Source organism: Cylas formicarius, unplaced genomic scaffold (genome assembly GCF_029955315.1).
Source record: "Cylas formicarius isolate icCylForm1 unplaced genomic scaffold, icCylForm1.1 PGA_scaffold_2__14_contigs__length_35257938, whole genome shotgun sequence".
NCBI classification, from domain to species: Eukaryota; Metazoa; Arthropoda; class Insecta; order Coleoptera; family Brentidae; genus Cylas; species Cylas formicarius.
This window is the reverse complement of record NW_026844319.1, coordinates 18441137-18462033: the sequence shown is the minus strand read 5'-3', so window position 1 is coordinate 18462033 and position 20897 is coordinate 18441137. Positions and strand designations below refer to the sequence as shown.

The following is a 20897-nucleotide window of genomic DNA, read 5'->3' as shown; positions in this document are numbered from 1 at the left end:
AATACCACGGAATGAGCTGGCAACGTTGGAGCGTCGTCACCCCACTCTCGCCGCGTTAGACCCGGTCCAAATTTTTCGTCTATTTCCATCGCGCTTCGCGGGCGTGCGAAATTTCTGTTTTCGAAAATTTGCCTTATTGTTCCAATTTGTATCATTTTTATAGTCTCCAAAACCACGTTTCGGCGGCGTGACAAGTGCTTAATTAAATCTCAAAGTCTGAATCGATTTTTGTCGCATCTGAATGGATTTTGATAAGCAGAAGAATTTAACAGTCGAAATTGTTGTAAATATCAATTATCAAAGACTAGGGCATTTTTTCAAAACAAATACCAAATGAAAATAAGCCTTTTATTTCCTGCACAAATAAAATAGTTTTCGACTAATATGTAAAATACCTCAAGATAAAAAAAAAATACCCTTTTCTACCTTTGCTACTTTACCACGTCAGTTTCGTTTCCCATGAATCCGAGCCACTTCGGACATTTCCGGGATTTTACCGTACGGATTTGGGAGCAATCGGATGTTTTCGGAGATATTTCCCACGCTTTGAATTTTGACGTTTGTCAATCCTGACAGTCATGTCAGTGAAGTATTTGTGTTTTGCGAAAATGTACCCAAAAACTAAGGGTCGTAGAAAAAGTATAGTATGCAACACGTTCGGTAAACTTTTTAACTCACTCGTTTATTAAAAACTCGCTCCGCTGCGCTCCGCTCGTGTCAAATAAACTCGTGAGTCAAAGGCCGTTTACCGCACTTGTTGCATAATATACTATTTATTGCTCATTTCGTTTTTTAAAACAATGAACAGAAAATCATAATAACATTAATCTAGTGTAAAACCTACTGTTAAATTTAAACAATAAATAATAAATGTTTCTATTGTTGTAAGCATTTTCTTTTCATTCATGAAATTTTCAGCATATATCTGTGCCTACGCTTTTAGTGAGGATGGTCCAATACAGGGCTGAAACGTTCATATTGAAACACATTGAAATATTTTACTGGCAACTTGTATTTTGACAAAGTTTTTTAAAAAATTTGGGCCGAAAAATGTCAACACACAATGCGAATACATACTTTTTAACGTTCTGTATATTAGAGTCCACAAGATAAAATATCGCCGAAAATGAATTTAGATTTTATTCATCTATAATTCTGCTGGCTATGGTAATGATCAGTCTCAAAATTCTTGACAAAATGGCAAATGCGCGTTATAAGAATTAATTAGGCCACCTTTTTGTCTCTATAGTAAAATTCAAAACAGCAAAGTTTATTATCAGTTAAGGAAAAATCAATATAACTTTCAGAAGTTGTGAAGCTAATGTTAGAAAATAAGATAGAAATAATTTTGTTCAGCTCTTAAATTTTATCAAATTTGGAGCAGTATGAAAATTATGATGGAACTATTTTTTTTTTCAAAGAAACTTCCACAGGCTACTGTAATACTTTTTACAGAACTTCTGGATTCCTCCTGCGTCGGTTTTTGTCGAGTCGAACTAGCTAACGTTTCGCCAGTCATCCTGTTGGCTTCTTCAGAGCTTGACTGAAACTACAGTAGAAGTACAATTTTTTGATTCTTGAGTTTTCGCAAGTTGTCTCATTTTCGAGCGAAAAAATACAAATTACAAAAATTGGCAGAACGTATTTTCATGAACACATTTCTTTGATAAACTATAAATTTAAAAAATTAATATTAAAGAAAACGACCACTTCGATGTAGACAAATAGCCAAGATGCGATGTAAGGATTCTCGCACTGTTACAAAAGCCGTTTTTTTTAACACACCATATATTCAAAACACAGCATTTCCGGATCTAAGATAATATGAACTTCTACTAAGTTTCATCCTGTACAATTTGTGTACGGCATCAAGGTTCAAGTGAAAGTTGTTCGAAGATTTATAGTGTTTGTGAAATTAAAGCAAGTATTTTTTTCTCAGCAGGATAATCGTGAAAACTATTGAACAAAATTGAAGTCTTGCAAACGTAAGATAATTTTATCTAATTCAGCTGCAAGTCCGATTAACGTTAGCAAGTTTACAGTTATTGAAAACGAAATAAACTTAACAAAAATTTATTTCTTCTGTATATGTTGCATCCAATCAATCACTCTACGAAAATTATTGAAAAGTAAGCATACATATACAAACCAACGAAAATTAAGGACATTATTTTCTTCAGTTGTCCAAAAATAGTAAGAGAAATAGAAAAAGACCTTAAATAAGTGTGAATGAATTCCATGAAAATATAAAAAGTAACTCTCGGCATACAGAAACTTACCACATAATCGTTAACTTATAATTCTCATTCTAACACATTTAATATGGCATCGTAATTTACTCACTAGGAACCTTATCTTTTATTTTATTTAACAATATTCTCAAGAGTTTCACAAATAAAAATGTAGTAAAATATTTCGAATAGTTGTACGTATTGAAACTAAATTAAGTTCCCTTATTAAATATATACTGACTGAAATTTGTTATCGTCGAAGGATCCTGCTTAATATCTAAACAAACTTTTCGCTTCTTCGCATCCTCTCTGAGGTCATACAGAATTCTACATTCCTGCAAAAAAATATTATAAATATTATTACAGGACGTTATAGACTACGCAGATATTTTAGCAAAGATACCTTTATTCACCACTTTTTATTAGTTTTTGTTTAAATAAATATATTTTTGTCTGCAATAAATTTAGTTAGCAAGTATTGAAATTTGACAGTAACAAATTACGTTCCTACCAGGTGCATCGCGAATAAGACATCACTTACCTTAAATAAGGTATAATTTCCAATCACGTATAGAGCATGTCTGGCCCGAGTCAGAGCGACATTCAAACGGTTCAGATTTTGCACAAAAGAATTCGTCGAGTTCCTTACGCATGATATAATAATGATATCGTTTTCCATACCTTGGAAGCTATCTACTGTGTTGACTGTTAATTTGATGTTAGCATTTATACTACAAAACAAGCGTATCAAATTTTGGACAAAATACCGGTATGATTTACCTCAAGTCGTACAAATTGCGGTTAATAATATCCTTTTGCGCGTTATACGGACTTATCACACCGATGCTAAACTGTTTATCTTTGTTCAACCTGTTCAACAAAGTGCTAAGAAGCATTTTTATGAAATGCACTTCATCCAGATTGATATAGTCGCTGATGTCGTTGCTCTTCTCGGTGGCGATATTAAAAACTAAATAAGGGCGAATATCGGATGGTAATTTATTTGAATGATTCGGTACGGATCTGTAAAAGTAACCGACGTTTGTCACATGCTTCGAATCGTCCCTAGACGACCCGTATATTTGGCGAATATTCGGTATTCGGCCAGTCGTATGGTTTGGTTTTTCTTTTCATACTATTTAAATGATGAATACCAACTTACAATAAACAAAAATCTGAAAAAAGCCTAATTCCATATGGAGTGCCTCGGGGTTAGGTCCCAAGACCTTGTTTTTGTTTGTGGTTTGTTTTTGATTTATATAAACGATATCAGCGTGTATTTGCCATACCACAACAGTATTTTTTACCTTGCGCACGGGAGCAAAAATTCACAGACTTGAAAATACTGAGTCTTCCAGGCACTTGTATACTTACACTAGTCACTAGTAAAATTCGATCAAAATGTTTTAAATAACATCTTGCAATTGTGGAGTGTTATCAATCATTCTTTAATGATAATTTGTATTTTCTAATAAAATATCACCCTCATCAAAGAATATCCGAATACGATACTTAGCAGTTCAGGGAATTCCAATAAAAATATCTACTCCATTTAGATTTCAAAACGATGCAATGGTGAAGTAACGCACAATAAATAAAAGTAAATAAATATAAATTGAATTGCATTTTTCAGATTATTTCGGTAATAAAAAGTTTTTCTGCTCCCGTCTGTAAAATACGCACGGATTTGGGAGCAATCAGATGTTTTCGGAGATATTGCTTTGAATTTTGACGTTTGTCAATTCTGACGGTCATGTCAGATGCCATGTCAGAAGTCAAAAACTAACGGTCGTAGAAAAAGTATAGTATGCAACACGTTCGGTAAACTTTTTAACTCACTCGTTTATTAAAAACTCGCTCCGCTGCGCTCCACTTGTGTCAAATAAACTCGTGAGTCAAATGCCGTTTAACGCACTTGTTGCATAATATACTATTACCGGTCAATTCCACAACCCTAATCAAGAGTAATATTCTAATTCTTATTTTTTCAAATATTTAACATGACCACAGTAATAATTTGTTTTGTCGGAGTGGATTTGGGAGGCAAGAAAAAAAAATTCAGAATGTTACGATAACTTTAGGTTTTTCGTATTTCAACTTTTCTCAAAAATCGAGCATTGTTCGACATATATGTATGCTAGGAATACCTGAAACCATCAAATTCTATCCATCTATCTGCATTGTCCAGTGTGTGTTTTGTACTGTTTTTGTTTTGTTCTCATTTATTATTGAATGTTGTCGACGGTATGTGCGACGACGACGAAACAAATATTCAGGCGAATAACGAACGTTCGCCTGTTACCAAATACATGGGTCGAATGGGATCTTTGTGGAGTTTGCACGCTCCTTTGACTCACATTAGTTTCCCACCGTAGAAAGCTCTGTTGGGAAAAGAGCATATCTCCGGGTGCATCCTGTATTGATCGGTCAGCATTTTTATAGGACTTCGTGGGTCCGCAATACCGAAAACATTTGCGACACGACTGAAAAAGCTTTGGCCGTAATTTAGAGCCGCGGCTTCCTAAGATCGGAGAGGTTCGTTAAGGAGCTTCGGGAAGTGCATTTTATGTCAACCTACCATATTTGTAACAGTTGCCGCTAACTGTTTGGGATCGCCGACGAGGACGAGTTTGTTTATGCCCAATGTGAGCGGCATCAGAGATTCAACCTCGTGACACTGCGTTGCCTCATCGATGATGCAACAAGAAAAATTTAAAAACTGCCTAAAATAATTTGTAAAAATACAGGAAATATTTTTTAAGGAAAATATTGCAAAAGAGAATTATTAAGAATAATATCTACATTTCAATTAGCAACTAATAAAATAAAATAGAAAATGATTATCCGTAACAAATAGATAGATAAAGAGAGAATTCAAGACTATACTACTAATATTTAAGCAATGTAAAAAAATTGCCGGTTACATGAAGAATAGTATTTTCTACCTCCAATTATTATAGACTTATTATTAGAGATTCAAGAAAATGGTAGAATGGTGCCAAAAATTCAACCAGACAGTCTTGATGTGGCTAATCTAGAAGGTCTAGAAATGAAGCTATTGATACCGAAATTTGTACAGTGAATTGTATAGTGAAAACTATGAGCTGATCTAGTTGCTCCGGCAGGATATACAGGTTATTTTTATCAAATATTCCTGGAGCAGCAGGAAGTACATCAGCATTAAAATAATGTAAGCAATTTGTTTTAAAAATGTATGCTCCGTTTAACGGCCAGATCTTTGATACTAGAAACATCATCTGGACTACCTTGTTTATAGAAAGAATTTTATAGAAGCTCTTGATGTAGAAACAGAAATTATATTGCATTTTGAATGGTTATTATCAAGATATATGTTCTATCAAAAAATGCACTCGACCAGATCCATTTACACAAAGTAACTCGGTAATTGAGACTCCGTTTGCCATTCGTTCAAAATGTCAAATATCAAAAATTCTAAAAAAATTTAACATGAAAACTAGATTTTCTACTAAAATTTCTCAACATCTTCGATCTGTTAAGGAAAAAATTTCCAATGAGACAGCACGCGTTTACAAAATACTGTGCAGCTATGGCAAAGAATACATCGGAGAAACAGGTTGGTTTGTTTTGGTTGGTTGAACGCTAACAACATAAACAGCGACATAGATATCTCTCATCGTGAATCAATTAAAACCTTCTCGCCACTGCCCCAGGCAGGTATTCAAGATATCCAGAATTTTCCAATTATATAGTGTTACTGAAATATATATTATTGAGGAAATGCCATTACTCGAGAAACAATGGGGAGAATTGTAAAAAGTCTTTTTTAACCTGAATTTGATCGCTAACAGGGAAGGATCAACATTCAGCGAATAAATTATCTGATGTCATTTCAAAGGCACCTAAAATTTGGGATATTTAGATTCTTCACTTATGAAAAATTGTATTTATAACTGAAAAAATCATGTATACACTAAAATTATTTCAATAAAAAATAAAGAATTTTCTCTATGTACAATATAACCTTTCCAAATTCCGTGACTACGTTAAATTTTATGTAGTACCTATTAACGGAATCGATCAGCTTTCCATTAACGCAGCTGTTCAATGTTGTACAAACAACGTTGCACTGTCTTAATATCATATCCTCAGATTTTCGAAGTTCGACAGAGTATCTGTTACCATACACCCGCCTGCAAACTTCGATATCGTTCATATTTTCTCTAACGTCTTGCTGTTGGTTCCAGCACTGGCTTAGCATATATTTTACAGCTAGGTTTTGTACACTATAACCCTTTACTGTGGGATTAATACTACCCTCTGGACCGAATCGAACAAATTTGATGTGATTTCTTAAATTTTCCCAATCTACAACACAAAGTGTATGTTTTGGTTAGTTAACGTTGTTGACACTATATGCTATAAATTGTGCGTAGAAATATGTGAAATTCAAAGCTGCCAATCATAGCTGAACCTAACACATACCTCGGACACTCAATCCCCGCCCGTGCTTTGGTAGTCAACAACGCTTAACACTTCGATGAAGGAGAGAAGTCAGAAATAAAAATAAAATATTTCTTCAATTTAATTCCAAGTAAACGCAGTTAGGTAGCGACCCTAAAGGTGTGTTGAAATTAAGCTATTTAGAACTTTAAATTATTACAATTATATTATACAACAATTTATGTTCATTATTATATTAAGAGACGCGGATTTTTCATTTAGGTGAAAAATGAATGAAAAAAAAAATAGTTTGGCTGCTTGGAATCCACTAAACGTGTTTGCAATATTAGTAGTATTCATAATAATTAATTTAATGGATCCAGGTAAAATAAAAGGTAATAAAAAATAATTGTCTACGATAGCAGTTACTTTTTAGACAATATTACAATAACAGTTATAACGACAAAGAAAAAATACAATACATAAAAAAGACATTACAATGGTTTTCCATATAATTAATTTGTTTCTATTAATACATTTATTGATTGTTATGAAGCATACTCCTACTCTCAAGTTATAACCTAAACAAACTCTAATACGGTATGTTTTTAGAATTTAAATGCATTGAGTGGTACTCAAGTTATAACTATATTGGCCAATTTGCAGCAAATTCGCATTTTCTTTTCTATCGGCAGAGTGCCTGCGCTGTATCGGGTTCAGCTTTATCTAGCGTTCGACTTCGACTTTTGCCAAACAAATAACCGCGGGCAAGTCTTACCTTTTGGCAAATTATGCTTTTTTTCGACCAATTTGCTCACCAAACAGTCGACCGCAGTATTGGACGGCGCAACTAACAAGATTTGAGGAGCAACCCCGTTCTTACGGTTACTGAACAATATCTGCAGCACCAAACTAGCTATTACGGTGGATTTTCCGGTGCCAGGAGGGCCCGTGATACAAAATATACCGGGGGATTGGCCGGTACAAAGGCTCGCAGCCTCCAAAACTATTTCTTTCTGCTTCTGATTGAGTTTTAACTAAAATTAAAAATAAACAATGAAAACCGGGCGATTCAATAGCGGTGACTATGTGGAATATCTAAGGATCTAACAGGCATAGGAGTGTAATTTAGTGTGTCCTAGTCGTAGTCTCAGAGGTTTTAAACTCAATAATTTTTTCCCATACTCCACGACTAACAGCCCCCAAGATATACCCTGCCACCACTAATGAATTACCCGTTATGATTTGGGATTACCGGCATGGCAAGATCCTTATGAGTGACGTTTATGCGATAGTCGTCGATTTTCGGATTCAGAATTCTGTCTCGCAATGGAGAATACGCCAAACGTTTGACATTGGTTATCTGTTTAAGATAGCAACTTATATTGGCGATGGGTTTCATTATGAATCCTTTGCCGTAAAGACGTTTGCCTGGTAGATGCATTGTTATGACGGTAAATTCGAGGTGGGTATGAGGGATACCTTTGCATAGATGTCCCACTAAAACAACATATACGTATAGTTTGTCTCAATATAATTATGGTCTGGGCTTTTAACGACAATTCTCGAAATACCCTGCCAACGGCAATAAAACCCCAGACCAATCAGAAGAGTCAGAAATTATCAATAATTACATAAATAGGTATTTTTTAGTCATAATTTAAATCTGTTTCACTTCCACAGTCACCATTAAAATTAATTCCACTGGGATCTATGTAATTTTGAATAAAAACGTAATATTCCTTAATTTTTAGAATGTGCTGGCTGTATTGCATTTTTCCAGGTCTCAACAGGTGCATTATTAATTACATTTTTATCTAATTTATTTTACTTGGTGCCACAAATGTTCTGTGGGGATGAATATACAATGTAATGGAAGAGAACGTAAAATAGTATACCCCATAAGATCAGTTAGACTATCAAATACACATTGTTTCTTAATAGCATATGATAACACTTCAAAAATTTGCCCTATCTTGCAACTAATAAATATCATTGTTTAACAAATATTCTAGAATTTCATTGCCACTGGTTTTTCGTCAATTTTGCGGTATTTAAATACAATTTTATAGATAAATCTATGGACCGTGGCACATATTGGTTTCACCTTCTTTTAGTTTCCTTTTCAGTATATGAAAAGTAAGAACAATATGGTTTTGATACAGGGGATACATTTTTCTTCGTATCATATATATCACATATATAATTCACTGTAAGCCAGGTTTCCTTTGAAGCTTGTTTAATGAATCATCTACTTCTTAAACATTCATACAAATTTTTCACAATTTGTTTTGCATCTTATAACGAGATGTTGGGTTACCCAGTGCCGATAGGTATGAATGTCGTAATTAATTTTTTCGGGCAGATTCAGCCAAAAGCCAAGACGATGTAATTTGAGGCACACTTTACGTGGTGTGTAATAATAACAGATAACAAAACAACACAAAAAAAGCAACATCGCCTGCCTTTTGTCATTTACACTTTAAGTAAACCACATTTCTCAATCAATTTTCCAAAATGCAGGCTATTATTTATAAACATACAAAAAACTTTACACAGACACTTACATCAAATTATGAAACGTGTATAAGTACATATCGAAAAAATAATATAATAGAAGTATGGTAACATAGATAAAAATACATCTAGTATGAGCGGAAATTAAATTGTGAAAATGTGTCAATGTATGCTCGCACCGAGTAAAAACAATGCCGCTGTATGTTTGAATAATATTCTTAGTCTATTCTATTCTATATTCTCTCTCAGTTGTCCTGAGTCTAAACTTAACGTCTCTCCAAGGAGATTTCCGGAAGTATAGCGTAACGACTCGTCAAGCTAAATATTAAATTCCCACAGCGTCGCCTCATAAGTGCGAGGGAAACAAAAGAAAATAAATCATAAAAAAGGTTTTCACGCTGAACCTCTGAAACCTCTTAGGCGGTGATGAACGAAGAGATTAAGATTATCTGATAGCTTATTATTCAAGTCAGGAATATATGGTGTTTCCAATTCAGATTATCGTTAACTCGAATACCAAACCAATTATTGGACTGTCCACTGCGTGTTATGCAATTGGACGAAAACGCAATCCTTTGGGTATTGTCTAAATTGCATTTAGGAAATTATTCTCGAAGCAAAGATTTACTTTAATAGCTAGATAAGTGATTAAACAATGGAGAAAGCAAACAAGCGCGCTATATAGCTTATATGCTGAGGAAATTCTTTGATTTCCTTATTTTTGTCAGAATTCGATCAGACAAAATATTGATTCGGTTCACCAATTAGATTATATAATGTCATTTCAATAACACAATGCATTAGTGTGACCAAAGTTGTATGCTGATATAAAATCGCCAAATAGGCTTTAAAGATATCTAGGGGAGGAATAAACATTTTATTCCACTTACTAGATTCGGAAATGAAGTCATTATCGTTAATCGGAGTTCTTTTAGATTTCTGAATAAACCCAAATTTTAGTGACTTGTACCGTGTTTGGCCCCGTTTCAGTTCTAATTCCAACAACACAAAATGTTCGGGTTTAAAGGTACTGTTCGTTTTGGCCTCCTCTTCGGTGATGTAACCTTAAAATTAATCATCAACTAACGACCTAGCTTAATTGACTCAACTTACAGGAAGCGTCGATGTACAAAATATTGTCGTGAATCCTGTGATGGACTATTTTAACGGCACGGATCTCTTGTGAACTAAGAAATAAAAATAATTATGAAAGTTGGGTTTTGCGTCAGAAGTATATATACATATTTGGGATATTTAAGGTAAAAAGCGATGGAAAGACAAAAGATAAAATTATAACATTAGAAAATCGAGAATAAAAATTATATAAATCATGATCCGTCTAAATTTGTCTTCACTTTTATGTTTTCGTGATAGCAAAAACGTATTCACTATAATGGTGCTTGATAATACGCTTTAAAAAAATGATTCTTTTAGTGAAGTAATATTACTTTGCTTGCATGCAACCTTTAATCAAACAGATTTCTTGGGGCTCCCCCCCTTTTCTTGAAAAGGGGGTATAGAAATGAACTACGAATGAACGTCGATAATTGTGTTGTTAATGTAAATAGGTAAATAAATTTTCTGTTTGAAACCTAAACGGGATCCGTTCGAAGAATCACATCTCTTCCTATCTCTACCCACTACATAAACTGGTTATACTAATTTCTATAATTCATAACCAATAGATTAGATTTACAGCTGGGAAGTAAAAATTTTTGCTTTTTTCTTAACAGAAAATTTTCAAGAATTGACATTTTAGGAAAAAATGCCCACTTTTTGCTATTTAGCAACAATTTCTATTTCCCATTATTCAAGAATATTGGCTCCAGTCAATTCTATAAAATTTATGATCCCATCGGAATTTTCCAGAAATATTTCGTATCTGCCTAAGTCTTACCACTTCTGACATTGTTCAATTTTATGCCAAAAGTGATGTTTTACAGAATGCTACTTGTTTGATCTATATTATTTTTCTTGTAAATACATAAAAACAGGAGATCAAAAACTACCATTAACAATTTTATAATTTTATCTTATTAAGTATCTATACAAAGGATGCATTTATATCAGTTTGTTTTTTGAAAAAGTTTTAGAATTCGAAATATTAGTAATACACCGTTTTTCTATTCTAAAAATGCGATACTTCCATTAAATAGTCAAGAAAGTCAGACCGAAACATTACAGAAAATAACAATCGAGGACTACAGAAATTACACCCTACTATTTACTGCGTTTAACATTTTTTTAAATTCTTATAAATCACATCGGGTAATTAAGTTTTTAACACAAAGTTAATTCAATTTAGGATTAACAGTTTAATAAAAATCTCATTCTTATATAGATTTTCCTGAATATGGCAAATAATAAACTGTCTTTTTAATTTGCTTTATTTCTCATTAGTAGTTTTTATAAAAACGTTCTACATACATAAAACTGTCCCACATTGCTGTCCCAACTCACAAATCGATTGTTTTTTCACCATATTTCGAATTTTTGCAAAACCTTTTTAGTGCTAATATGTCGATAACTACAACTTTTTTAAATTGCCTCATATAAAGTCACCCTTTTTTCGAAATGCTAAATATGATAACATTAACTCTTTTGATATATCAGTGATGTTTTGAATGTAAGGAAGGACATCAGTGGCAAGTGTGGGATTGCTTTCAGGCTCATTGCTATTGAAAGGTTGTAGTGAAGTGTATTTCGTGATGGAACGCTTAAATTTTTTTTTTAAAGAGAACATGTTCCAGACAACCATTTTTAATTGAAAGGAATTAAGTGCGAAACTATCAGTTTCGGGTTTTAATATAGAAGCTAAATATTCTGCTAGAGAATATGTTGAAGTGCTGACGAAGGGGTAATCCTGAAATGTGAATTTTAGGGAGTCCGTAGAGACGAGGAATTTTAGAGTCATGAGGAGTGGCAGATTTCTTCCGGAGTCTGAAAAAGATTTAAGGTTGCATTCAATTGATGACGTAGGATCTTTTTTAAGTTGACGATAGGGTCCATCTATAAGAACATCTTGAATATTTTCCTGATATTCATTTGTGTTCATGACCACCGTAGCATTTCTTTATCTGCTTTTAGGATTACGATGTCAGGATTAGATCTTAGAGATTTTAGAGCAATGCGTTCAGGCTTTGGAATAGATTAGGATTTGTTGATTTTTTCGAATTTCGAAATCGAATTTCATTAGCTGTTTAAGATGGAAGTTTGTAAGGACTCGACATTTGATATGATTTCCTCTTTTCCGATAATACGTGGGGCAAGGACGAAGTTGGAACCTTTTGCAAGAAGATTTTTCCATATCCGAAAATTGGTGCGATGAGATAGTTACCACAGGGTTTGGTAGTGGAGAAGAGTTTGATGGTTTCACTAATGTTTTTGGCTAGAACATAAACGAAGATTTAAAGCTTTGTCATGAATCATGTTTGAAAGGTATCGAACTCAAATGGGGATAAGATGGAAGCAATTTAAAGATGTAGAGACAGAAGAGTCTTTGATCTATTTCCTTACGGGTATGATGAATTCTTTCTCGAAATAAAGCGAAACTAGATTTTCGAAGACGTTATGCTACAACGTAACAAATACTAATAATAATCTTGCCAGTTTTAGTCGGATATTTTTTAATTTTCTGCTTTTGCGATTGATGTCTCCATAAATCCACAGGTTAATGTAATACTATGTAATGTAATACTATTTACAAAACTTACAAATAGCGGAAGTTCGGCCTAATTAAAAGTTCGTGTGTTAGATACTTTCCAGTTTATTGTTGGTTTATCTCCGTAAAACTTATGACAGTTTGGTGTATTTTAGATCTCAGGTGTATTTAACCGTTCATAAGTCCTTTAGATCTTATTGTGGCTAGAATTGAAGCATTAATACAAGAAGATCGAGGAAAACGGGAATTGTTAATAGGAGTCTATGGGCTGTACAAAATGTATACCAACGCTACGAGGAGACTGGCTTGATGACTAGAAGGCCAGGATCCGATTTAAGAAGGATCACCAACCAAAGGGATGATCGATTTTTGGTGTCCGCAAGATTACGAAATAAGACAGCTTCTGCTGCTTGGCTTCGAAATCAACGTCAAGAAGTTAGAAATGTTAATGTTAGCGAATGGACTGTTAGAAGAAGGCTTCATGCTAATAGACTGTCTTATCGAAGGATGGCTACAGGGCCGTGATTACACCGACGGCATCGAATAGCAAGATTAGCTTTGCCCGAAATAACGTAGTGTGAAATGATAATGAATGGATCAAGGTACTGTTTTCCGATGAATCCTATTTTTACCTCACTGGGTCAAATGGACGTCGTAGAGTATAGAGGAGACCCGAAGAAAGATATGCCCCAAGTTGTATTGATAAAAGACTTCGACATAGTGGTGGTTCGCTTATGATTTTGGCAGAAATCAGTTGGGAAGCACGCTCACAGTTAACCCTTATACAGAATGGCTCTCTGACAGCTCACAGATATATTACGGGAATCCTAAATGATCATGTTGTGCCTTGAATGATCACTATAGGCGAAGATGGCATTTTCATGCACGATAATAAATATAAAAATATAAAATATATCTAGAATTTTCCAGAACTTTGGTTTTTAAGTTTTTTTGATATTCTTTACAGATAAGGTGCTATCCCGTAATTAGCGAACCAAGTATTCATTTTTTGAAGTAACAATTTTGATTTTGAAGTTCATAGGTAAATTATGTACCGTGCATTCAACTTAACTTTATAACATTTTAATTGGCTGTAACTTTTTTGTTTTTAGAGATATCAAGGTAAACAAAAAAACAAAATGAAGGGTTAGTAGCAAAGTTTTTTTTCCAAGTGACGTATTAAACAAAACACTATCAATTTTCTAACATATAAGCCTACATCATTTTTTTTTAATGGCAAACTAATATTATGTATGTGTTTAATAAAATATCTTATTTCGATTACAATGATATAACACACTTTATATTTTAGTCTAGGTACTCGTTTTTGACAAATCGGCAAAAACAAGAAATTTTTATACAATTTCAAACAGTGACAAAAAAAAAAACGTTTATGTTTGACATATTAGTAAACAACGTTGATGGTTGAATTATTGTTCAAGTCATTATTGTTAAAATGGTTTTTCGCGGATTTTGCATCCTTGAAGGGAGGGATATGCTTCAAGTATAGTTTCTGAATAATAAATATTAGACTTTATATAGAGCTCCTTCAAAACAGATATTTCCAAGGCTGCCAAAGAAATTTGAAGAAAACGGTAATGTAATACATGCTGAAAAGGTATACCGAAATCATAATGTTTTAAATGAAGGTAATAAGGCAAACATATTAGGATTTAATGAAGCCAATCCAGTTTTCTCTATTACCAGAGTATAAGAAGAGACAGGTATTTCTCGGGGATCAATACACTCAGTTTTGAAAGAATATAAATATAATGCATTTAAGTTTCGTAAAACTCACAAACTAAGTGCAGAACAATGTCAATGGAGGATTCAGTTCTGTTTGGATTTTTAAATAGACATAATGAGAATAATAATTTTTTGAAAAACATTTTACGGACTGATGAAAGTTCGATCACTACAAGAAAGTGTTGTAATAGACAAAATACGCGACATTGCTCTATAAATAATCCTAGACAAATTTATTTAATATTTATCGATCAAAAGTTAACTGGAGATGATTATTTACAACTCTTAGAGCACCAAATAGAACAATACATAGAAGATTTACCCCTAAATATATCAGCACTGATTATATGGCAGCAAGACGGTGCCCTTCCTCACAATGTTGTGTAAGTTAAAAAATTTCTTAACATGGAATATTCCAAGGGTTGGGATAGGGAACTGCGGAACTATGGATTGGCCAGCCAACAGGCCAGACTTAACTTTGATGGATTTTTTCTTTTGGGGACACATAAAAAATCACGTGCACAGAACTCACTTGTAATAATGTCGTGAAACTTCATCAAAGGATTTCAGAGGCAATCATTCAATTAGAGTGTATGAGAAATGTGTTCAGGAAAATGGTGGTCACATACAGCAGTATTTAGAATAGTTAAAGAATTTTTTACTTTAGTATATCATGTCATTTTTAGTGTTTTTGTTCTACTTTAACTTGTAAACAATTATTGGTGTTGTAGTCAGACACGGCACTTTGAAACTATATAGAAATTTCCTATTTTTGCCGATTTGTCAAAAACGAGTGGACTAAAATATATAGTTTGCTGCATCATTCTAATCGGAATAAGGTGTTCAAAAATATTAGGTAGGCTTATATGTCAGAAAATTGATAGCGTTTTGTTTTATACGTCGCTTCGAAAAAAGCTTGCCTACTACTCATACATTTTCTTTTTTGTTTACCTTGATATATCTAAAAACAAAAAAGTTACAGCCAATTAAAATGTTATCAAGATCAACTGAAGGCAAGGTACATGACCTTGCTACCAATAAAAGATACTATTACACTGAGTTCTCCCAAAGCTTTACCAAATAAAATTATTTGTTTCAGAATATATTAAATTTCATCAGCGGTGCTTACTCTTTGGACTCCCTAAACCTGTTGTATAGGTACTGCCAAGATTCCAGAAGAATAAAAGGCGTAAATATGTCGATATAATGTTGGATGTCGGTGAATACTAGTGGTATACTTTTGGCCGGTTGCTCGTTAACGGGCGGGCTCACGTCCACGTCACCCTGTTCTTCTAACCAATTTGGCAACCACCGTAACATTTTCGGCACTATGTCAGTAACGCTTTGGTTCTTTGGTTCTGCCCTGGTATTAATTTGTCTTTGTCTTTCATCGTGAATTCCCCACATAACGTTGGCGGAGTAAGAAGGAGACAGAAGGACGTCTTCGGCAGAAGCTGACTTAGAACTCCTCAAATTATATCTCGGTATCGAGTTATAAGAACTCAGAATGTCCACTTCAGCCAGAGGTGTGGTGTAGCCTTTTTCCATTTCATGCGAAGATGTTGTTCCCGTGTTGACGACTGGTTTGCAGTGCGATAGATCAATTTGCTTCAATTCATACTTCAGAGGTTTTTCTGTCTTAGATTTTGGAGTCGCCTCGATACACAGATGGCACCCAGTGCGATTGTCTGAATTTTTCGTAGACGAAAGGATAGGTGTTCTAGATCTTGATCGATTTCTATTAGAATTTTCTGGATTAGGAGTATTCGATCTAATCTGAGCCTCATTGTTTTCTTTTGATGTTTTCACATTAGGAAGTTTGTGACTTAATATGGAATCTAATTTTGGGGTTTTGGATGTCGTCAAAGATGAGTTCAAGTTTTGTTTTAAACATTCTACTGACTTTGACGTACTGAGTCCAGCTGATGGCGTTTTCGGCCTTGCCAATTCAGAATCCCTTCCTAGAAATCTCCTGGAGGTCTTAGACTTCACAGGTTCAGGCTCTGCTAGGAGGAAGGCCCCTCTAAACGTTTTGGACTCTGGCAAAATTTTTGGGGTCGATTTGAATTTATCACCTTTAGCCACTTGATCTGCAGCTTTATTTTGTACGTCAGACAATTGTTTAAGCCTCTTCCTCCTTTTTTCTTTAATTGTTGCCTTAATTTTGTTGTCCATCGCGATTTTCGCAGACTGTCTTTTTTTAAATTCCTGCTGCATATTCGTAAAATCGGACGTTCGTTTTTGAAGGGCCTTTCTGGATTCGCTCGCTTCTGAAGACAAATCACCGCATGTTTTTCTTGTTTTTAAAATTTCCGTTTGCTTTGTCGTGTGGATTAGTGTATTTTTTGATTCGTCATCCTTTGAATTGATAGCTAAATCGGATATTGCCAAACCGCTTGACGTTTTCTCATTTGGACACATTTGATGGGATATATTATTTGTTATCAGAACTACTTCCTCATCATCTGACGAGGATTCGGTTTCAAGGAAATTGCATATTTCTTGAGTATTTTCAAATGGTCTATAATCGGCTTCTTCCACCGCTATCGGTTCAGCGTTTATTAAAATTTCCTCGTCAAAATTGTACATCTGACCCAGTTCGTCCTTTATCTTTTGATAGGATTCTTCGTTTTTGACTGAATTCACCCGGTTCACCATTTGCGACAGCTGACTGCAGGAAATATCTTCGTCGTCAGATAACTCGATGACATATGCGTCTTGGATTGTCGAGAAAACTGAGTTCACTTTTTCACCTTGTGAACTGGACACTGCTCCTTTTTCAACAGCTGCAGTGACCAATTCCACTTTAAGCGACAACTGTCCATTAGATTTATCAGGTCTTGATTTCTTTTTAGGTATATCATGCTCTGAACTTCTTCTGTCACGCCTTTTGAACTCATTGCTACATTTATCTGAACTACCAGTTTCATCGTCTCCTGCACCACTCGGAGTTTTAGAAATAAGTCTGCAGCCCGCTGCACTTGTGGAACTGGGACACTTCTCATCTACAGGGAAAGGACAAACCTTCTGTGCTTCACACGCGGACAACACTGGCTCTTCAGGTGGTTTGTTACATATAACACCCAAAAGTTCTCCATCCCTGCTTTCCAAACTTCCTTCGTATTGTTTTTTTGAGTCAGTTTTTTTAACACCGCTAGAACTTGTTCTTCTTTTGCCAACCTTGTCACGAATATTGGTGCAAGTGGGTTTATCTCCTATATCGCACACAGGCAAAGAATGGACCTTTTCTTCTTCATAAGCAGGTAACATGTCACCTTCGCCTTTATCAGGATCAGATAAACTTCTTTCCACTCGTTTTTTCGAATGAGCTACTTTAACACTGCCAGAACTGGTTCTCCTTTTGCCAACCTTCTTACGAATATTGGTGGTAGTGGGTTTATTTCCTATATTAGATACAGGCAAAGGATAAACCTTCTCTGCATCACACACGGGTACCACTCGACCCTCAGTGGCTTTGTTAGATGTAATAGACAATGCTTTATGACTATTGGTCAGATTTCTTTCCTCTTGTTTTTCCAAATCAGCTTTTTTAATATTGCCGAAACTTGGCCTCCTTTGGTGAACCTTGTTCCTGGAAGTGGGTTTATTTCCTATATCAGATACAGGCAAAGGATGAATCTTCTCTGCATCACAGGCGGGTAACACTTGACCCTCGGTGGTTTTGTTAGATGTAATAGACAATGATTTATGACTATTGGTCAGATTTCCTTCCTCTCGTTTTTCTAAATCAGGTTTTTTAATATTGCCGGAACTTGGCATCCTTTGGCGAACCTTATCCATGGAAGTGGATTTATTCTCTACGTTGCATAGCGGTAAGGGATAAACATTCTCTGTTTCACGTGAAGGCAATGCTTGTCCCTCAGTTTCATTATTAGCTGTAATAGATGCACTACCTTTGTCTCGTTTTTCTAAATCGCCTTTTTCATTAATGCTAGAACCTCTTTTCCTCTGAGCAACCATGTTGGGAATATTTGTTGATGTGGGTACCTCGGTTACCTTGCTAGGACAACTGGAACCACCTTCTCCGTTGCCAGAGTTTCCAATATGTACTTTTTGAAATGTGGAAAGTCTAGTTTCGCAAGAGTTTCCTGTGATAATTTTTAAATTTTCCACACTTTTCGAAAGGCTGCTGCTAGAAGTTACACGTTCGCAGTCTTTATTGATATTTATTCCGTTTATTATTGCTACATCACGAAGGAAGTCCTTTGGTTGTTGGACACTGTGCAACTCCGTTCTTGAACTTCTTATGGGCTCAAAATCCATTTGCTGATGGTCATTTTGATCGTCGCCCAGAATCATACAGTCACTTGATGAGTCCTCATTTGGAAAGTTTATCTTATCGCTCTCAATAAGTATAACATCGTCCGGATTCTGTGAAGAGCCGACCACATCTTCCGCGGACAAATTCGGACTCAAAGTAACATTATTTGTGACTGACGTACAGTTATCGCAATTCGGGTGAGTCGATGAATTCACTTCGTTCTCGACGGTTTCGTCGGAGTAAGGCTGGAACGATAAAATTAAAGTAGAAGTAGATAATACAGGATTTATAAGAAAAAAAAAATACCTCGTCCAGATGACAAGCAGGATTTTCGAGTTTAGAAACTTTGAAAAATGCACACCTATCGAGTGTATTTTCTGCCAATTCCACCGACGCCATGCCAAAGCTGACCATATCACCCGAATTGAGTTTGAGCAATTGATATTTGGGAATTTTGACACCATTTATGTAGGTCCCATTCATGCTCTGTTTTAGGGAAAATCGGTAGCATTAATTGGTGTTTTAAAGTGACTAAGTAATTTTTCATTCAATAAATAAATAAAATTAAATAAAAACAGCAAACTATACAAGGTGGTTAAAGTTAAGTTAAATGTCTATAGAAAACGAGACATAGGACCGTGCCGCTTTTTTGGTACATTCAACGAGAATGCCCTATACATTACTGCGTTTTTAACACCAATATCGCTTCATCACAATTATGTATACTTCCTACCTATCCTTGTATAACCAGTGTGTTAAGCCTAAGTTTGTTTAAAAGAAGTGTGCACAACATTTTATAACATTCATTAAATACTGTTTCTTAGCTTTGGAAAAATCTAGTCTAGTACTTGTCATATAATTTCATTCAATTTGTCTATAAACCACTGTCAAGCTTTAAAATACTGTATACTTTTAAGTTACTCTATTAATTTGAAGTTTAACTTTACGTCAAAGTTAGCATGTAATGAAACTGGCCAATATAAAATACATTATCTTGTTGTGCTGTGCTCAAATTTGTGAACACCTGATAAATTGTTTTCGTTTATTACCTAATACAAGTTGCCGTCCTTTAGCAATAATACAAATACTACAGAACAATTGTATGGAAGTCAGATTTTGCTTTTTTAATAAATCTCATTAAACATAATTCTCACTATATGAATATTACTTACTGCACACACTTGCAGTTCAAATGTTTGTGTCTAAAAAAGGGCTCCAGAACAGAAATGGTCCAAAAGCAAAGGTGTAAAGTAATTTTACCACAAACAAAATAAATGGAGTCTCTTACATTATAGTCTTCAACCAAAAGTGATCCTTCGATAGAAATTACAAAGTTTGAATGTCTCCTCGATGCCTTATTACTGAAAAGCTTTATATCAGCAGTGGCATTTCGACCCACGGTAAACTGTGGTGGAGATATTGTAAACATCTCATCTGTGTATAAGGCCTTTAATTGCCATGTAACTCTGTGTGGGTCCATTATGGTCACCTGAAATTAACATATTGTTTAAATATGTAATTATATATAGCCCTAAGTATGTGATGTTTTTTTGGTATAACATGGTCTGTTACAATTTCAATCACAAATTGGTTGCAAACAAAAATGTGAACCACTTTTTCAGAATTATAAACTGCACTTCGACAGCGAGCAGCATAAAATCGATCACAAAAATTGTTTTAGTTACAAATTCTTTAAATGACTTAAAAAATTAGTGATGCGATCAAAATTTTACCTGTTATAGAAGATTTTATACTAATACTAATACCTTTTTAAGTCAATTTAAATCAAAGAAACAAAACTACCTCAAATAACATAGGTCTCTTCTAGTTTTACAAAAAATATTTACCAAACATAACCAAAAATTTTATTTTGGGCGTAAAAATTTACCCGCTTCAAGGACAAAATAACTATAGTCAATTGCCCAACTACTCATTCGATCTCAATAAAAGAGGAAGAGCACGGCAAGAGACTGTTCTCGTGTTTATGGCACTAAATTCATTCTATCAAAAAATAGTTGTTCAGAGCTAAACTGAACTC

At 34.5% G+C, this 20897-nt stretch overlaps 2 protein-coding genes across 4 annotated transcripts in view; both read right to left on the bottom strand.

The window, feature by feature from the left end:
* Window positions 1–89, bottom strand: part of LOC132698637 (glycogen-binding subunit 76A) — a 40803-nt gene extending 40714 nt beyond the window's left edge. The window contains exon 1 of the mRNA XM_060664831.1: window positions 41–89. Coding sequence (XP_060520814.1) covers window positions 41–89 — 49 coding nt within the window. The remainder of the gene's footprint in view (window positions 1–40) is intronic.
* A 644-nt stretch (window positions 90–733) lies between these two features.
* On the bottom strand, window positions 734–20762 carry LOC132698076 (uncharacterized). Of its 3 annotated transcripts, none has more exons than XM_060663928.1 (14): window positions 20626–20762; window positions 20148–20348; window positions 19166–19345; window positions 15707–19104; window positions 10284–10357; window positions 10061–10234; window positions 7909–8153; window positions 7432–7690; window positions 6275–6578; window positions 4810–4954; window positions 4589–4752; window positions 3012–3254; window positions 2773–2962; window positions 734–2566 (listed from the first exon to the last, which is right to left on the bottom strand). In XM_060663928.1, the coding sequence occupies exons 2-14, from the start codon at window positions 20337–20339 to the stop codon at window positions 2444–2446; spliced, it is 5691 nt and encodes a 1896-aa protein (XP_060519911.1). In that variant the 5' UTR covers window positions 20340–20348; window positions 20626–20762; the 3' UTR covers window positions 734–2443. The 3 variants fall into 3 exon arrangements, with proteins under 3 accessions (XP_060519911.1, XP_060519912.1, XP_060519910.1); XM_060663929.1 differs by having other exon boundaries at window positions 20593–20738; XM_060663927.1 differs by having other exon boundaries at window positions 20663–20726.
* Window positions 20763–20897: the final 135 nt, after the last annotated feature.

Excerpts from the sequence above, each read along its gene's own strand:
- LOC132698076 (XM_060663927.1), bottom strand. Across the intron at positions 10,235-10,283 it reads TTTGTACATCGACGCTTCCT|GTTACATCACCGAAGAGGAG; the intron begins GTAAGTTGAGTC and ends ATTAATTTTAAG. Across the intron at positions 3,255-4,588 it reads TTCTACGGTGGGAAACTAAT|ATCCGTACCGAATCATTCAA; the intron begins GTGAGTCAAAGG and ends TTACTTTTACAG.